Source organism: Rissa tridactyla, chromosome 5 (genome assembly GCF_028500815.1).
Source record: "Rissa tridactyla isolate bRisTri1 chromosome 5, bRisTri1.patW.cur.20221130, whole genome shotgun sequence".
Taxonomy (NCBI): Eukaryota; Metazoa; Chordata; class Aves; order Charadriiformes; family Laridae; genus Rissa; species Rissa tridactyla.
Genome location: NC_071470.1, coordinates 54,857,743 through 54,877,922, shown reverse-complemented (window position 1 = coordinate 54,877,922; position 20,180 = coordinate 54,857,743). Strand labels below are relative to the sequence as shown.

The following is a 20,180-nucleotide window of genomic DNA, read 5'->3' as shown; positions in this document are numbered from 1 at the left end:
AATAAATACAGGTTTATGATCCGAGAGGTACTTTTTTTTTATTACTTGGCGACATACAAGAGGCTAAAAAAGAGGCTGCCAGGCAATTTCTACAGTTTCAGTTAAGCATCAGCAAGCTTTAACAAACATCTGAATACATTAGAATTTTATTATTTTTTTGTGCCTGTGAGGTTTCTGCCTTGCAATCACTTCAAATAACCATGCTATTGCAATCCAGAGGGACTAGCAAGCAGCCTGAAAAGTCACTGAAGTGCAAACAGTGCATTTTTTTCTTAGCACACGTTTTTCACTTGACAGTAACAAATCCATAAGAGAACTGTTTCCCTTGAATTGCCGGACTGCTGAGAGCCAAGTTTGACCAATCAGTTGTACGAACCAATGAAAGGGAGAAACAGCAGCAGCAATCTCTGCTTCATAAAGGAATCTATAAATACTTTGTTTCATAAAATCAAGGCGGCATGTTCTTGGGAATAAGTCCTCTTGCTTACTTGCAAGCAAGGAATAGAATAGCCAGAAATAGGCATAAAATAAATAATATAAATTCCATCATGAAAATGTGTCTTCAGTGTAGAAGATAGCAGTTCTGCTCTTAAGGAGTCAGTTAATTAAGCTGCCTACACATTATCGAAAATAAAAGGAATTAGACATAAATAAAGGAATGAATCAAATAGTAAATAAAGGTAAACTGAGTAGACCCACTTTTTGTAGAGGTGGTCTATTAAACTCAGGTTGGAGTTATGATTTCTTGCCAAGTGCTGGGGTCCAAACTTTCTGTCTGACACCAGGTGAGTGGTGGTAGCATCAGCTCTCTCAGCCAATGAGCACCAATTTTGACTTGCTTGAAAACTTCTCGTAATATTTTTTTTTTTATTATTATCAACAACATAAAGTTTAAGCATCTGGAAGTATCAATTGACCCACAAAGGTTTAAAAACCCAGGGTAGGTGCAGACAAAAAAGATCGTTGCTCAAAAAATACAGTGCAGTATTGTGTGTTGGCTGTTTTCCTTAGTAATGACAGCAATTTTATTGCAAGGAAATCTGTAAAAATGCTGGGTTTAGTGCATTTTCCCTGAATGTATGAGAAAATAGACTCTCTTCATTAGGCATTTGGGGTTTGATTTTTTGATTTTTTTATTTTTTTTTTACAGTACTAGGGTTTGTTTTGTTTTAATGAGTGTTCAGCTTCCTGTGATGATTCACTGTTTCTAGTTGATGATTTCATTGTTCTAGCGAAGGATTATGGTCAGGGTGACTCCCATGTTTGCCTTGATAAGGGCCTGTGGTTTCGAGCACCTCCTTGGGTTTTTGCTTGACTTTGACCGGAGATTGGGCAGCAGTTGAGCAGAAGCCTGTGCTGCGGAGGTCAGCTTGTCACCAGCCCCCATGGGATGGAACCTCACAGCCTGTAAGAGGTGGTAGAATGTGACACTTGTCTCTGAAATTTAGTGTTAATGAGGAGTCACAAACAGCCCACAGACTTATTAGTGTCTAGATAGAGTGCTTCATGTGAAAGAAATACTCTGTAGCTCTGAGCATTTCCATGTGTTTCCTTTTGCCAAATGTTTTTTCACCATAAACGTTTTCATGGTCCTTGTTTTCTACAGCTGAGACCTGAATTCAAAGCTGCAGGAAGTGCATGCTAAAGAAATGGGGAGATGAGACAAATAAATGCAAGTAACTTAATATAATGAAAAGGATATATTTTTTTATTATTATTATTTTTTGTGCAGGACAAAAGTATACTAAACTATGGCTGGATTTGGGGTTAGTATTGTAGTAGTTGTAGTTGGAAGGAACATTTTCTGGAATGAATTAAACTGATAATGTATTTGATCTTGGCCAAAAGTAGACAATGTTCTTTCTGAAAAATGAGTCATTCTGCAGAGCAAGAGAGTTAAAGAGGAGAGTTCTTCTGAAAGAAGGGCTTAACTTCTTCAGTCTCTGCATGAACATAATGTTGTGTTAAAAAAAAAAAAATCACCACTACCCAACTTGCACGTAACAGAAGCAGGGAAATGGTCATCTTTTAGTGCCCTGTTAAAGCATTATTCTGCTGTATGCTCTGACAGGATAGTGTTCCATATAATATTCAAAGGAGCATTGTGGTCTAAAATAATGATCACAGCAAGTACAGCTGATATTAGCCCAGTAAGGTTCTGAACAATAAGCGTCTCCTGCTACAATACAGATTTGCCTTTTTGCGGTGGAAGTGATAGTCATTTAGCAGTACTCTGCTCCTTAAATGCCTAATGTCTTACAGAGCTGGAGTATTGTGCTTGTATCTAGTAGTAGTTCACACACCAACCTCCCAAGAAGAGCGAGCACAAGGGACATTGTTTCAGAAGTGACTTCAGTTATTCCAAAAAAGAAAAGAAAAAAAGAAAGAAGTTATTTTTCTTGTCTGCATATTTTTTATTTTTCTGTCACCTCATTATTAAAACTAACAGATGTAAGAGATTGGATTTTCTCTCTGAATGAGGAGGACTTAAGTTTAGACTGCTTATACTGTCCCAGTGCTGAGAGAAGAATGTCAGCTATGGCCTTAATACAGACAGGTAAATCTGGAGACAGAGAGTTCAACAGGTATTTCCCCATCTTTTGAGAATAGCTGAGAAACTTTACTTGCAATCCAGATGAAATACCTATTTACTTATCAAATAGCTTTTGCTTGATCAGTATGACTTGACACAAAATGCAAATTTAGGAAGTAACTTCATAGTAGTTTGGAAATTCCTGTAATAGAAGGTCTGTAACAACAGAAGACAAGGTCGTGTTAACTGAGTGGAGCAGAACCAAATTCTCCTCCAGCTGATTGAGGTCAGTGCCAGTGGTTACCCAGTGGAGCTGTGTATCTTCAGATCTTTGAAGTCAAAAACTAAGTATGCAGGAAGAAAGTGGACATTGCGTAGCAGTAAGTTGGCCCAAACACACTCTGGTTTGAGTATTACAGCAGTCAGCAGAGCAATAGCCTGCAAAGCTATTTTTTTTTTCTTTAAAGTCACATCAGATACAAAGCTTTATTTCATACTGGTATGGCAGTCTTTTGGTACTGCCATACAGGTATGGCCACTCTGCGATCAGTAATGCAGGCCTACAGCTGCGGTATTGTATTTTGGAAAACTGTATTTGAAGGGTTTTACAAAATTTTTTTGTCAGAAACTTTGCATGGTTTTGCCTTAAAGGATGGTAGCCGTTTCCTCTGGTGTGTGTCACTGTTGTGTCCTGCTGATGGGATTTGATCCTTTTATGTTTAGGGTTGGAAATGCGCTCTCAGAAAAGATCTGGTGTTTGAGGGAGTTGGTTGCTGATCTCACCTCTTGTATTTTCTGTTAAAAGCACATCTTTATTAATGTTGTCGCTTTAAGAGGAAACGCATTCTATTTTCAGATACTTCCTTTATTATGCATGTTGCATTTAAATGGATGTACGTTATATTTTAAAACAAAATTTCATAAGGTCACATAAGCACTGTTTTATCTTTAGATTATATGTACCGAATAAGTGTTCCACATTCTTTGAAAGCAGATAATCTGGGAAGTGCTGTGGAAGTACTAATCACATAGTTCCCATCAGAAGTAATGAACTCTGTAGCTAGATCCTTCAACTTCCAGAAAATCTTGTCCTTGCAATATAAAAAGCTGACTCAGGAGTTCGATACCTGTACGTACAATTTTTTATTAAAATCCCAAATCTGTGAGATTATTTTTCTCATCTGGAACTGTATCTGGGGGTGTTTTAAGGCTCTGTATAGTATGATTGCATGATTGGCATTTGTGTGATCTCTTCGCCTGAGGGTGATTCAAGCAGTGGAGGCCTTTATACTGTAAGTGCAAAAAATAAGGTGGTCGAGACCCTTGGACGGAGATCCTGAATTCACATACACTTAACCCACGTATAAAATTTAACCAAACCAAATGCCAGTGGAATCCTGTTTGGCTGATTAGGCCCCATCCCTAGCAGTGTTCAAGGCCAGGCTGGATGGGGCTTTGAGCAGTCTGGTCTAGTGGGAGGTGTCCCACTAGAGGAGGCTGGAACTAGATGATCTTTAAGGCCCCTTCCAAGACAAACCATTCTATGATGATTGGTAAGATATTAAACATTTGTTTACCTCACCTTGGAATGTTAGGGCTGTAATTATTAAAAATGTGTCTGTATTAGAAAACTGAAAGGATGTCATATTTGAGATTACTTATAGACTACAGATCAGAAGAGTGCCATAAATGCCAACTCAGTATGATAGACTTTTTTTTCCCATTTTTTTTTCACATGATATTCTCTTTGCAAGCTATTTTTTGATGTTTACCTTTTCTTCTTACTTCTGTTTCTGAATAGCAGTACTCTGTTACCTCCCAGAACAACTTACTGCATGCGATGTGGTTGGTGGCTGTCTGCCAAAAGAACATTTCTTCCCTGTCCCTCCCCTCCTCCTCTGACTTTGTTTTTGGGGTTTTTTTTCCCCCTCCTTAGCCAGCCATTGTGAAAACAATTCTCAATATAGTGCGAGAGACTGGTTAGTTTGCTTGAGGAACATAGTTCAGGAGCTAGCCCAAATCTGCCTGGGTGCCACCCCTAGTGCTACCCAGAGTCCTGTCTAAAATATGTATACTCCTTATATGCCTAACAGCAAGGTTATACAAAGAAACATAATTAAGGCTATTATGTTCATCAGTGTGACTTCTTTGTGTTCATTTTCATAGTTGTCATTAGGTGATACCAGGTTTTTTCTGGAACTTGGTGATCTTTAAGGTCCCTTCCAACGCAAACCATTCTATGATTCATGTCGATTTAGGATCGGCATATGAATGTAACCACCTACACAAGATCATGTTTAGGTATATGTTTTTAGCAAGAGGAAATTAATGTGGTCAACTCCTCCTTGCACTGGCTCCCCTAACTAATTGTCATATGAGCTTCTACCAGGACATAAATGACTTTGGAGAGCTTTCTCTTAAAAGCACTTTCCTCAAAGGATAATAATTTTTTCACTGGGAATAAGGTTTGTATAAGACTTTGGTTACGGAATTTAGATCCTATAATTTAAAAAAGTCATCTTATGTGGCTTGAGGTAGAACTGGGAAACTTGCGTGGTATTTCCCTTCCTTAACCCTATACCCATATACTAGCAAATGAACACCTCTAGTACAGAAAGGTCAGACTAGATAATAGCTTAAGCCCATTAAAGACATGGGTGCAAAAGCTGAGGTTAAAGCTCAGTAGGTCTTCACTGCTGGTTCGTTTTGCTCACAGCCCTGAATATAGACCATTAAACCCAAATGCTGAACTTCACAGAATTTCTTTGAAGTTAATTGTGCTGGCTCCTTTCACTCAGGGTGCATGCAAGGATCCATGTCGATACTGCCGGTTGCTTGTTAAGAGCCCAGGAATTTGAGAAATAGTATTTTTATTTTACCTTAACATCCATTTCTGGGAAATACAGGCAGAGTGCTATACATCCAAAGGTAATAAACAAATTTATGTGTTTGTGTCGAGCAAATGTTTGTTTTCCACTGATAAGTCACATTGTTGTGCTGAAGGAAGTAGGATGCTTTTTGTCATACCGTGATGCTTCTGATTCTTAACAAAACACCGAGTTGTGGTGGGATGGAGCATAAAGCAGGTCTGCGATGGCACAGAGTGAGGAAACTGTGACAACAAATGTTATCCTCAGGTGAAAATGGAAAATACATACTACAAGCCAACGTGAACATCTGTTTTTTGTGGTTAGGTCTTTAGATACTATGCATTCATATACTGAGACTTAACATGCTAAGGCTGCTACCCATAAAATCTTGTAAATTGTTGGGTGCTTGGAAAGTAATTGAATTGCAGTCTGCTAGGGTAATACTACTCTAAAATTCTACAGTAAGAAGAGCAAACAAGCATACTACTCATCAAGCCCTTGTAAATATTGAGGGCTTCTTTGGGTTTTATATAACTATCGCTATATCCATGTAAATACTGATGCCTTAACTTCACTGGGTTTGGGATTTGCTCTGCCAAGAGAAATACTAACTGTAAAGAAACCTGATCCGAAGAGTTGGGTTAAATCATCAACAAAAAAAATTTACCACATTAAATTGTGAAGGACCGGCTACAAACTACTTCTAATGGCAAACTGTTGACTCTGGAAAAATACTGTATAGCAAAAAAACTAATGGAGGTCTCTTCAACCAGATTAGTGAGAAAGATGTAATGCTGAATAATTCTAATAATGAACCTATGTGTTACAGATGGACAATATTATCATCCAATCTTTGCACATAAAACCTATTCCCAGAATAAAACACAGCACTGAATTTTGCGCATCTTTTTTTCTGTGGAGCTGACTATATTTGAGCTTCTCCTTTTCAAAAGTCCTTTTCCCAATTTGCCTTGTTTCACCTTCCGTTTGGAGCATCATATGCAAAGCCAGGCTGTCCCTGCTTCTTGTGCAGGACGTTCCTTCCTCGTTGAAAGGGCTGTCTTCCTCTGGCGCATTGAAATGGATGGAGCAATATGAGGATGTGTTGTTCCGTCTCTGGCTATTCCTGCCCTCCCACTGACCGACCTCGTGACTTTATAAATTATTAAACTTCCCCAGGCCTTTGTTTTTTACATCTGTAAAACTGAGGATAGGAGAATTTCCCTATTGCTATAAATAACCTTGATCTAAGGATATGAGCTGGAAATCCTGACCCACACACCAATGAAGCACTTTCCTCATGAGTAATCCTTCTGATGGGGTTATTTGTGGAATAAGCATTGCTCCCTGCATTAACAGGAGATCATGAAAGTGCTTTTGCTTTTCCATTTGCTACGGAGGATGCTCAGGGGCAGTGCTGACCTTGGAGGGTGGCAGGGGAAGAGGCGGTTGTTTCTTTGATGTGTAAGGGAGTGAATGCTGTTTTACTCCCATCCCGTTTTATTTCTCTCCCCGTGACCTGATTCAGCATCTTCTGGTATATGTGATAAGAGCACCTTTCCCCGCTCATCTTGGAACAATTCTGTAAAATGGTCACTAGAACACCATCCCCTTTCTACTGAAACTCTGCTATGTTGCTTTGAGCTGGAAATGAAAGTTTTCATTTTGACACCTCACTGCTGTGATACCCGCTTACTTTCCTGAAAAATTCAGTTAGGGTAAGAAGCATGAAGGAAAGGTATTTTTCTCTGCCAGTGTAGGTTTTACAGTACTTAGTAGAGGCTGTTTCCTGAGAGACTCTTGCTTCTGGTATCTCTTATATATATGAAGGTGCTCCTATCTTGGCCAGGTTTATGTACCTGTTTTTTATTTTGTTTTGAGATGCTGCAAATAATTTTGTGATACATAAAGTAATTTTATGGAGCAATTTTTAAAAACTTTGTGCTGAAGATATTTTTGTAGCCTTAATATCTTGAAGGGCTTGCTGCCACATGGTTTAGGTTTTTTGTTTTTTTTTTCCTTCCTCCTTCACCAGAGAATATTAATAACTGTTGTCCTGAAGGTCTCTTCTGATGTGATGTTTTCTCTTCCCCACTCTTTTTCACTCTACCTCTTCAAATCAAGTGTCATTAATTTGTTCTAGCCTTCAGGGGGTGGTGGGAGAAAACTAACTCTTATTACAAGGAGCGAGCGTGGGTTGATCTTTACAGACACTAGCATTTCAAGTGCTGGCGGAGCAGAACGCAGTATAGTGTCCTTGTGTCTTACACAGAAAACAGCTTTTCCCAGGATACTTCTTTGGGGTTTGATTTGGTTTTGTTTTTTCCTAAGTACAAAGAAGGAAAGTCAGCAACTAAACAACATTGTCAAATGAGGTGTTGATGGTCCATTTTCGGTTTCCTTTGCTGTACCTGTATTGGGGAATGGTTTCTGGCTTTATCTTTGGTGAAGCAGGCCTCTTTATGAAAATATGTAAGTGTAGTTTTTTGTTAATGCCAATTCACTCTGGTAGTATAAACTCATCAATTTGCATGCAGTGATTGAAGGGAAAAGATAGATGAAAGCCTATTATAATCATGTTAGATAACCAGATATGAATATGAATGAGATCATGCTTCTTTTGGAAATACTGAGCTGTGTTGTTCAATACACTTAATATAACAAACATTTATACGAGAGCCTGTTATGTTGAGTCTAGTAGATGTCGTTTTAGGATGATAAGTTACCTAGTGAGCTGTCTAAATGATTCTGACTTTAATTTGTGTAAGTAATGAAGTCTGCAAGTTCTTTAAACATCTCTCTTATAAACAGAAACAGAATTGCACGACTATAAAACAATGTATGTAAGTTAACTGGCTTTTTGTCTTGAGTAATGCTTTAGTGAGCAGCTACAAATAAAACCTTTTGGAGTTTCTTCTTTTATTTTGTACTTCTCCTTCCTCCTTGTTCTCCAAAAAGTAAGGAAGAAAATTGCTCAATCTCTAACAATCTAAAAAAAAAATAAATAAAAAAAAAATTAAAAAAAAAATACATGGAACAAAGCCGTGATGTTTCGAATACTTCATCCTGCTGTTTCTCAGAAACACGTACACTTGGAAACAAAGCTCATTCAAGCTCAAAGATTGTGTAATCAAAAACATATGACTCTTATATGTGACTTTGTTCTTAAATCTTGGGGGAAACGAGAGCCTTCTGGTTAATAGTTGAGCCCTTCAGGAGCTATCCAGTAGTCTTCCTTGAAGCACCTGAGAATTTCATGCATATAGCTCTTGGAGGTGTTTTCTCTCATTTATTGGTTGGCTAAGGAAGCCATCATTGACTCCTCAGCTGCAGAAGTTCGTCTAGTTGGTTTTGCTTTGTGTGCCCACTGTTGCTTGTAAGTACTCCTTCCTCGCTTGGCTTCTTCATTCAGCCTTTGGTAACTTTTCATTGTTCCAAACTACTTCCCTGGAGAAGTGGTTGGGACATACTTGTTGCTGCGGTATGCAGCCTCTTGCCCATGTTATCCTGTAGACCCAGACAAATGAGCATCTGTCTGAGTCAGCTCAGACACGTGCAGGTTTACACGGTGCACTCATCCCTTTTTCAGTAAGGCTTTGTAACTATGGGGTGTCCTTGGAAAACAGTAAGCTCCTGGAAGCGTGTGCTAACTAGAGGAATGGTAAGCAGCTAAACACTTCCTAAACGTTGTACAAAGCAAAGAAAGCCCTCTGCCATTTGCGGTCTGCATTCTGCATTGTAACTGAATAGGGTGGATTTCTCCCTTAGGTTTTGTGGTATCACACGCTGCTTTGCTGAAGCCCAGTCTCTTGGAGCTCAGTGCAAAGACATCCCTAGCTCAGTGAATGTAAAGAACAAGTTGTTAAGTGTTGGATAATATTCCCTACACAGTGTTAGTTTCTTCTTTAAAAGGTGTCTTTGCCTCATTACTCTTAAGTGTCATACCTGTATGAGTTTGCAGATGTTGCTTCTGAAGCTGATGATGGGGTGTTGCGTATCTGCTCCTAATCTCTGATGACATTTGAAGATAGGAATATAATCTTGTGATACATGGAATGTAAATTCACTTGAAACATTACTGGTATTTTACTATCAGACTGTAATGTTACACCAATTAAGTATATACATGATAAATGAGAAAATAAGTGCAGCATATCCAAACTGTTGGAGATAGAAAATCTTTTAATTGATAGTGTTTAATGTACTAAGAATATAAATTTTGTTTTAAATATCCATCTGGAGTGGGAAACCACACAGACTAATCTCTGGACTGAGTTTGTACGTAGTGAAGAGCATTTAGTTATCTGAAGGAAGGTATCTGAAGAGCATTTTCAGACTCTTTATGCCAATAATCATTGCAATCTAAATCACTGCTCTACCACTTTGTCTTCTATAAATAAGCTGGGGATACCACGGCAAGGCTTCGAACTTCCTTCGCTGCTAGTACAACTTGAACTTAATGGTTCCTGTTCAGTGTTGCTTGTTACTTTTACATAAATCAGAGGAAGATCTGCTCAGTGAAGCCAACAGAAAAATAATTTAATTTGTATTAGTATGACAGTTTCTAAAAACAAACAAATGAAAAAACCTTTTCACCGTTCTCTCCCCCGTGTCCACTTTCTATTTTTATAATAAAATGGTATTTTACAGACAGTTACGTTGGGAAAGTTCTGGTGCTATAGTGTAAGACAGTGTAGTGGATCAAAGGACCCATAATAACAAGTAGGAAAAGCTGCTCAAAAACATGATTTCTCAGTAATTACATGGACAGTCCTGTGAATTTGAATCTTTCGAAGGAGCTCATGTGTTCCCTGAAAATGTCCTCAACCGGTGTTTCTTAAACCTCTGATTGCATCAATGAATTCAGTAGGAAATCAGTTTAAAACAGCTTAAAAGAATTTTTTACGTAGCATGTTGTGCAGTTCTGGAGCTTGCTGCCAAGAGAGGTTAGGTAGGTAGACACTATCAAGAGATTTAGATAGGCAAATTCGTGGGCAACTGATCCCTGGAAGTGGAAAGTCAATGGAAACATCATTTTATTGTTGCCCAGCTGGCAGCTTAAGATACAAAGAAGGCTGAAAAGCAATGGATAAATTAAGCAGTCTTTTTTTTTTTTTTTTTTGGTGGGGGCGGGGAGGGAAATAGGCTGTCAGATTATTTAGTTATCGTAAGTTGATGAGTGTAAAAAGGCAATGACTTGATGGCACTATTGGGAAACCACTGATACAGGAAAATATGTGAGTTTCTAATAGAAGGCATATCACCCAGTATTCCTCCTTTTGACAAATTTGTTTTGTAGGAACACAGCTGCTTTTAACGTTAATCCCACACAAATACAAAGTGGGTTTTATGTTCCCTGTGTTCATACTTTAAATCCATAAGCACATTGATCCTGGAGATCGTTGTTAAGAATTGAACTTCCTGCTTCACTGTGCTGTTTTTTATTTTTTTCTTACTTGGTGGAAAAATATTCATGTCTTGTTGAATGTGTTGTTCAATAGCAAGTGCTCCAGTACCAATAGAGGGTCTCCGCAAGTATGAAAAAGGGAATTTTTGGCAAAATTAAAAGGAATAAGAGGTCCTATGGTAATGCTTGTACAAGAGTAAACATGAATGAATAATAATTAGCGTGCTTTCAAATTTTTTTTCTGTAACATGGAGGGAGAAGGTAGTGAACTTAAAGAGCTTTGTAGAGGTGGCACGGAGTGGATGTGGAACCTCTGCTATGGGCTCTTGGTGGGACAGTGCTCCAAGGCTCTTGGAGATGGCAAGCTGCAAGACAAGGCATGAAGTGTGTGGCAGAGTAATTAGCTGATGGATGTTTCCGCCTTCATGAATGGAAATCTAATGCTGGATCTCTTCTGTCCCCACCTAATGAAAGATAAAGCATTGATCTGGCTGCCTGGGAAATCTCCCAGTTTTGAGATTCATAAGAGTTGGAAAAGAAAGGTGGTGGAAAGTGTAATATCCTTAAGCTATGGTGCTGGGCTACCTTTCCTATACCATGCTTTTGCCAAGAAAGGTTGGACCAGATGATCCTTGAGATTCCTTCCAGCCTGGTATTCTATGATTCCATGCTATTCCAGGGAAAATACTAATTGAATTAACTGTATGTAACATTGTGGTCTTTCAGTAGGAATTCTGCGATCTCCACAATAAATTAAATCTCAATGTTAACCCTTAATTTTGAGTGTCTTCCCTTCCTGTGACAGCATTTACCTGCTGATTTTAACCTTCTCTTTTGCAACTACTTTAGTTGCTTGTCAAGTTGGGTCTGAGGGTTTTTTAGCTTTCCATCTTTTTTTTTTTTTTGGGGTATGTTTCTGCATGTGTTGTCATGTGTAAAAAGAATAAGCTGCTGCAGGCAGAGTTCCTGGACTTTCCATCAAGTGTCAATTCTCAAGTCCAGCTCAGAATTTTGCAAGTCATGGGATTGCAGGGTTCTGCACTTATTTCTGTCCTCTTCAGTGGTTTGCTCCCTGCTTTTCTGACTTGTGACAAATTCACGTGCGTACAGCTACTTAGAGAAAGCTGTCTAACCTTCTTGGTTTCTCTGTAATGGCCTCAATGTATTTACCTATTCACGTGTTAAAAAAAAAAAAAAAAAAAAAAAATCTTGTTTCTTTGTGCTTTAGTGAAAGAGCAAAAGTTATATCCATTTAAAATCTTTCAGTCTTGTTCAACTTCAGGTTTTTGCAGTTGGAGCAAATGGGGGCGGGCGATAATTGGTAGAGCTGTACAGTTATATAACTAAAAGCTTTTCTGCTGGAAGTTGGGAGAGCAGATTGCTTGGCCATCAATATGCGACGCGTGTTCTTAATCTTCCCACAGTGTCCGTGCAGAGGAGTACAGTCAAGCAATGTGTATTGGTTTGGTAGATTAATGTGTTCAAATAAAAATGCTATCAAAAAATTTCCTTTGAGGTACTTCTTTTTTTATTTTTTTTTTCTTTTGAGAAAGAGGGATGGTGTTATACCACTTGAGGATTTAAATAGTATTTATTTTGCATAATTAATGGCAGATATTATTTTTAGTTAGAAATTGTAACCGTTGATGGCTTTCAACATGAAGGTTGTCATCTAATACTCTTGGGGAGGGGGGGGGGAATCAACTAGGAAAAAGAGATTATACAATATAACACAGTGGTAACGAAAGTACTATAAGCTATTTTATGGGGAAAATACCCTGTTACTCTCTCAGAGGAACGCTTAGCTAGCCAGCACTTGTGAATTGTGTCACCAATTTCACATAAATATTCATGAAGGCAGTGACTGGGACATAAGAGGTTTTTTCTGTGCCTGAGGGGGCGTTGTATGGTTGGTTTTGGTTTGGGAGGGATTTTTTTTGGTTTTTAGTTTTTTGAATGGAATGCCAATATTATATCGATCCTATTGTTAGTGTGTACATTCAGAGAAAAGTGATGCAAGTAAAAAATATAATGTGACTGAGGTGAAAGACAATAACATATGAACACTGTGCTACGACTTCATTGGATTTGGTGTTAGAGCTGTTCTGTATAGTCCTTTGTTATCTATGTGGAGACGTGACTTCAGTTTCTCCATGACACGCGATAAATGCGAGGTTTGTTTATCTGTGATAGAACAAGACCTCTGTATCAACTTTCAGATAAAAACTCAAATGAGAGCACTGCTTGAATACAGAAGCTTGAACCATTACATCAGAGAGAGCATCCGAAGTCTTCTGAATTTAGTGTTAGCAGTAAATAAGAAGCTGAGCTGCTGTTGCAAGATAATGTCTATCTTGGACCCTTGGTTTATTTGGTTGCATTGTAATCACCTTTCCAGTTTGCAAATCGGATATTTATTATTTTTTTTTCAGTCATTGAAGGGAGAACCACTCTAAACTAACCTCAGTAACAGTCAAGGCAACGTTTTCTTTGTTAAGGTTTGTTGCCAGAAAAGGTTTGGGCTCAGCCCTGAACTGGGGAGTTCTCCCACTCCCTTAGGTAGAGGAAACAAAGCAAGGCAAAAGGAAGCAGGTTTCGGCACAGCGTTGTTAGTTAAGCTTCCATGGGGGCCTCCAAAAGCATTGCCTACCTTCCTGCAGATGCTTAAAACCACCCACCACGGAGTTTGTAATTTCACAAGATAGCTGAACCGATCTCTTACCCCCAAGGCACAAAAAGAGACATCCCCGCTTAGCCCCGGCCGCACATCACTTGTGCTCTGTCTGTCGTGTTCACTGGGAGCTGCTCTTTCTGGAGAAGCCGCTTGTTAGATTGACTTCATTGCAATGAAGTGAAACAAATCATAATTATCTGAGGTTAAATAAAGTGGTAGAGGTTAAAGCATGAAAAATCAATGTCCTCTCACGTAAGACATGCTTTGGGAAAGCAAGCAGGCCATTTTTTCCTTACAGAAACCAGAAGTCAGAAATTTGTCGGTTTAACCAGTGGCATCCACAGGACAGGCACACTTTGCATTTTACAAAAAGCCTGTTGGTGGTCATTTGGGTTTAAGAGTAGGAGAAGTAAAGGAATGATGTTGAAAGAAAGCGTAACCTTGCTTGAACATGTTCTCTCTTCAGGACTTCTTTGGTTTGTCTTATTACTGTTGCCAGTATCGTGTGTTCTGCTGGGCAGTAGGAGGAATGGACAGATACCTATGAAAATAATTATGGGTCATATTTGCCCAATGGCTCTCTTTTAAGCAGTTGGTAGCCTTTTGCACACATATACATGGACGCATGTCATTTAAAAAAAACAGCTTCTGCTGAGCAGCTGCCAGCTCTCACTGGTCGTTTAACTAGAGAATGATGCACAAAATCGTCATAACGCATTTCTCATGAAAGAAAGCAACTGCAGAATGCATGTGCCTAAGATGATCTTGGCGTGGTTAATCTGAATATTGCTTATAGCTCTTTCTCTTTTTTTTTTTTTTTTCCTTCTAGTTTGTGGAGACATCCATGGTCAGTTCTTTGACTTGATGAAACTGTTTGAAGTGGGAGGTTCTCCAGCTAACACGCGGTATCTCTTCCTGGGGGACTATGTGGACAGAGGGTACTTCAGCATTGAAGTAAGTTTCTTATTTCTATTTTTGGCTACGAAACTGCTATGGTGTATATTTAGCATCATAATTTAATCACTTCGGGAATACTGATGGTCTTTGCAGATACCACTTGTGAGCAAAAGAAGTCCACGTTAATGTCACTGTTGGGGTTTTCATAAGGGTTGCTTGGTATCCAGACAAATCCCACTATATCTGTGCTGGAAAGCTGATGGAGAATGGACCTTGGTGCTAACTAGTGGTCGTCCAAATATAGCACAGAAGGCGGTCTGCTCTGCAGCTTGCGCAAGCTAAATCAGATGAATAGACGTGAGCTATTCAAAGAGAGACGTAACAGAAAAACTAAATAAAAAACTCAGTTTAGTTTGATGTTTAGGTTTATTTGATCTGAGTTTCCTGGATGCGAAATTTTATGAAAATGGAAGGACTAGATAAGGGGGTAAATGGGACAAAAAAGCCAGCAGATAACATGCTGTGCTGGAGACAATGAATGAGTTCTGTTTAGATATGGCATGCAGGAGTGCATGGTCTCTGGCTTTTGATGCAGCACGTGTGCCCTGTTGAAGATGCTGAGACTTGATGCAGGCTCAAGTATTAGGCTGCAGAATGTGGAGATCAAATGACAGTACCTTTAGCTGGCTTATGAAGGAAGCAGTGTCCTGTCCAACCTGCCCGCCTTTGACTAGAAGTGAGTTAAATACGAAGCATGAATCCTTTATTCCTCTGCTCAAAAAACAAAGTGAATTTTTTTCTTCTGTTTTTGTTCTTTTTTGCTGCTTGGTTTTGCAAACTGACAGATGAGGTGCACAACTATCAAATAAAAACTAATCAGGATTTGTTCATCCAGGTCATAGTTGGTCATAGTCACTGAACGGTCATTCAGAAACCCTTGCAGCAGCTTTTGAGCTACGGCTTCACTCCTTTCTCTGAAAAGTTCAGACTTTAACTCCCCCTGAGTCAGGGGAGAATACCCATTTTCTGCTAGAAGCAATGTCAGTCCTTTGATACATGGTTGTGTGTCTGTGACTGATAAGATGGCAGCATGCGAGAGCACATATACTTCTACATACCACGTCTTAGTACGCTGTTGTCATATTGATACAAAAATATGTAATCCCAAGCAGCTGAGTTATTTATATGTTGGTAAAATGGATCAGTGCATTATCTTGCCAGGGTTGTATTTATAGTATGAAGAGAAGTTTCTTAAAAATAAGATTCAGTAAGACTACTTGTGCTTTATTAGTTCATTTTAAAACTTAATTTAAAATGTTAACAGAATCTTTTGGCACATTTTACAAATAGAAGTATGCTGTTCCAAGTACAAATGCTCTAAAAGCTTAAGAATTGCAAGGTTCTTTCACCCACCTGCCAAAAATCAATATTGTCAGGGTTTAGTCTCATACTGAAGTGAGCACTTTGGTCGTGATTTTTTTGATCCTTCTCTGATCCACGGTGAGCTGTGAGCAAAGTCATCACTGTGGATTACCATGCTGGGTCTCTTGGGGAAGGTTGGGAGCGTGGGGGGTGGCTTCACAGGCTTAAACTGTTTTGCAGCTCAGTCTTGAACTACCATTTTTCAGTTGCGGTAACCTGTTTTGTATCTCCTGTAGACTTTGAGCAAGCCAAGTGGTATCTGGAAGAGGACAGTTTTGTCTTCATTTCTACATACGTTTTTAATATATGAAATAGAACAAGTGGATTTGTTTCAGCTTTCAAGTGCTTGTCTGATAGTTTGCCAAAATCTACTCCAGGGCTATTACCAATTAAAGACAAAAGCAAGCCATATAACACAAAGCAAAATAGCTTATGGGAATAAGCCCCTTAAAATTCCCCATTTAGCAACCTGCATATACGTATTTAGCAAATTATATTCTGAATTTGGTTTCTCCATTCTGGAACTCTACTTTTTCACTGGAAGCAGTACTGGCTTCTGCCAGCACCAAGGAAATAGCTGAGCTGTTGCTTATATGACTCTTTTTTGTATGTAAGGTTCTCAAATCACTACTTTTTTGGTCACATAACTGATTGTCCCCACCTGTCACCTTGATTAAAGAATGCCTTTGAAAGAAAAGGCAGTTTTCTGTTTCATAAGTGTATTTGGATGTAGAGCTATGCATTCAGGCATGAACTCAGCACAATAAGTAGTGACAAGGAAAGGAAAATGGTGAAGAATGCAACTTGGCACGTTGGGGTGGTGGTGGGGGGGTGCTTTTGGTGGAGAAGGGGGCCCTGAGCATGTCCAGCAGGCACCAGCTCTTGCCAGTACTTTGTGTTGGAGAAGTACTGGTGGTAAACAGTCCTAGCCTGGTCTCAGTGCGTATTTCTACCATGACAGTCGCACAGTGATCGATGTTCCATCCATCTGTTGGCTTCCCTTTCTGCTGTGTAGATACAAGACTATTGCACGAGTTCTGGGGTCTTTCCAAAAGAATTAAGTAGCTGGTCCAAGGTACTAATCATGAGTAATATAAGCTGTAAAAAAAAAAAAAATCCCTTAGATTGCCGTGTGATATCTAATGTAAAAGTGATACCATTGAGCCTAGACCTAGCTGAGTTCTGGTAGTGGGCGAGATAATCCTTGTCTGTGGGCTGCAAAGCATTTGGGATTCTTCTGGATGAAAGGTACTATATAATGTAAGCTATTATCATTAAGAACAGAAGAAGAAATTGCATAAGGTAGGTGGCAGGCATTTGATAATGCAGAGGGAAAAAGAGAAAAGTATTTGTATTGTAAGGCACTCAGCAGAAATGACAGTCCTTGCCCCACGGAGCTCTTGATCTAGGGGATCAATCCTTCGCGTGTGTGCTCTGTTTTTACCAGAGCTAGCTTCACTGTTTGAAGGAGGCGTGTTTTGTGCCTTTAAAATTACCTCTAAGCAAGGTGTTGCAGGATGGGAGACTAATAAAGGAATTATAACAGCTAAAACAAAAAATGTCAAAATTATAGATAGGATGAGACGAGGTTTCTCAGAACAGACCAAATCTTTATCCTGTAGCTGTGCTGTCTTTTCCATTTGACCTTTTGGCAGAGCCTGAGCATTTCTTCACTTAGAATAACAAATTTTGGCAAGTTGCAATATCTGATACGGCACGCTTGTTTCCTTGGCTCTGTCACTGATAACGTTTCCCTGTTGTGCTTGTGCACCGTTCCAGGGGTTTGACTCCAGAGGAGAAACCCCTCAGTTCTCGCTTTCAAACAAGTTTTATGGTCATGGAGAAAAGAAACCCAAATGATCAAAACAGAGGGCTATTTTTAAATGCAAAGAATAGTTAGAGCATGATCGGTTCTGCAGGAATGGGTTGTAAGGAAGAATGACTAATCTCTACCTGAGCCTGAAAGCGCCCTTTTCAGAGGCAGACATAAATGCCATGTGGTGTAGGGGGGAGTAAACATACAGACTGCTTTTCATCATAGTCTTGGAAAAATTACAATCAGAGTAAATACAGACTATAATGCATTAATAACATTATGTAAACGAACTGTTGGAATTATTTTCTTGCTCAATCCCACATAAAAACATACAGGTTTAAATGTCGATTGAATACCAGAAGGTACATACTGATCACTTTTGACAGAGGAGATAGATCTGGAGAATTAAACCAATGTTAAAAATGAACAAAATCAGAGTTGTGTTTTAAGACTCAAAACATTTGTGCATCTTCATTTCCCAAACACAAAGACTGAAATTCCAGAAGGAGAAACTGGTTTTGTGGTATTTCTAGCAAGAACAGTGAGGTGTTTGAAGTGAGTCTGGAATTTGACCGACAGGCCTTGCATCAATTAAAAAAGCATCTGGTGCTTGAGATGCTTCTGAAATCAGTGAACTGTTAGAAATTGTTAACTGGTCTCTCCCAAGAAAAGATTTACATATAAATAAATTTGTGTTAGTAAACTGTGGGTGAAGTGAATGCTGGTGAATCCATGTGTTGGTCATCTCTCAAGTCTCCATGCACTTTTTAGGCCTTTATTGGAAGAATGAACACCTTTCAGTTTCCTCCATTGCTCTAGAGCGTTAATGTTTCCCAATAAACAGCTTGATTTAAAATAGTTTTGGCTGGTCAGGAATAGTTTACCAGTGAAGTGAGCTGTTTTTTTCACTTCTCTCAGAGCAAAGAAAGTCCTAATACCTTAATTATCCTAAATTTCCTTTCCCTTTTCTTCTGTGTAACAGTAACAAGTATGTTTCTCTGCAGGAAGAATTTGCTTCTTGTAAGATCTCATTTTTGCTGGGCAGTCCTCCTCAGAGCTCTGAATATTTGGTAATTCTCAGATTATTTTTGTAAATATTAGATTCCCAGATCTGTTTGTGTCAGGGCCGTCCTGGCAGCTTGCCTGGTCCTGTGCCAGCTCTTCCCGGAGCGAGTCCCCAACATGCCAGGAACCCCTTTTGGCTGCAGGGAGAGAAGGTGGGACAGTGCCCTGGAGGTCGCTTGCACCATTTCCCCTGCACTGCTTCCATCGTTCTGTGGGACCCATCTCCACAGAAAACAGCGGGGGCCAAGACACGGCGTCTAATGAGGAGAGCTAGGAGCCACCACTTGGATACCTGTTTAGAAAGTACTAGCTATAAGAATTAGAGGAACATTTAAGAAAAGGAATTTTCTGGTCACTTTTTGGTTGAAAAAGAGGTCCATCCCTTTTGGATATTTTTGAGGTCCCTCCAAGGGCTGAAATAGGAGTAATGTGGTCTAAACACTAGAAAACAGTATAAGTAGCAACTAGCTAGAGATTAGCTACAAGAGTCTTGCAATAATTGAAGTCTGGAGGTGCTAAAGTACTATGCAGGTATCAAAACAAGATCCCAAAGACACTTGGGAATATTCAACAGATGCTTTAAAAAAATAAACACAAGTTGAATGACCAGAATGAGATTCTTGAACAATGTTTTAGAAACAGCTGAGACCCTGACCACGAGGAATCTATTTCCACAGCAGTAGCCTTTTAAATTTTTAAATATCCAACCTGTATGTACATAAGCACTGGTTTTAGAAACACAAAACCCAGGTAAAATAAGAGCACATTGGCAAAAAAGTTGTGGCAGAGACTGTAAGTTGTCACTGGAGATCTGGTTGATGCAATCTTACTGTCCCTGCTCTGCAGCAGAGCTTTAAGAGAAGAGATCATCCTTTCTGCCCTGAAAGTTGCGGGTAAAAAAGAATGAAATCCTGGTTACAGTGAAGGCAATATTTTTTTTTCTTTATTTTCAGTAGTGTTCAGAGTTTTCTTTTCCTGTGCTCAAGGGATGGTAGTTCAGAAATGGCAAGAACTTGCCTCTCCTGTGAGAATTTTGGCTACAGATGCAGTGTATCTTTATTTGTCTCTGAAATAAAGCTGTAGTAAATAGTCACACCAGCAGTGTGAATACAGTCGTGTTTGTAAAAAGGTACATCGTTTCCATTGGGATAGTTATTCCATTTTAGAAAGCTGTACCTGTAGTAGGTACCATAATGGTAGAATTATTTCAGTGCAGTTAAAGTAATGCAATGTTTTTATTTAGGTGAGGTGCGTGTTAGTTACAGAGTGAAGGACCTATGCTAATATACTGTTCCATCAGTACAGACTGTAGCAAAGCGTGGCTCAAATTATCCTTTTCAGTATGAATTACCTTGTGTTTGTTCACACTTAATTTCATCCGCTGGGGGGAGTGCCCGGTGGCATCAGTCATTTGGAGAGAGAGTTCATCTTTTGGTACCCATACAAAGCCACAGAGCAAGTTACCTCTTTTTTTTGACGTGAGCACCCAGAAGTGA

General features: G+C 39.2%; 1 protein-coding gene across 4 annotated transcripts in view; it reads left to right on the top strand.

The window, feature by feature from the left end:
- PPP3CA (protein phosphatase 3 catalytic subunit alpha) overlaps positions 1-20,180 on the top strand; it is a 201,192-nt gene that overhangs the window by 127,615 nt on the left and 53,397 nt on the right. For all 4 annotated transcript variants that reach the window (XM_054202112.1, XM_054202109.1, XM_054202110.1 and 1 more), the window contains exon 3: positions 14,314-14,438. In XM_054202112.1, the coding sequence (XP_054058087.1) occupies positions 14,314-14,438 (125 nt within the window). The remainder of the gene's footprint in view (positions 1-14,313; positions 14,439-20,180) is intronic.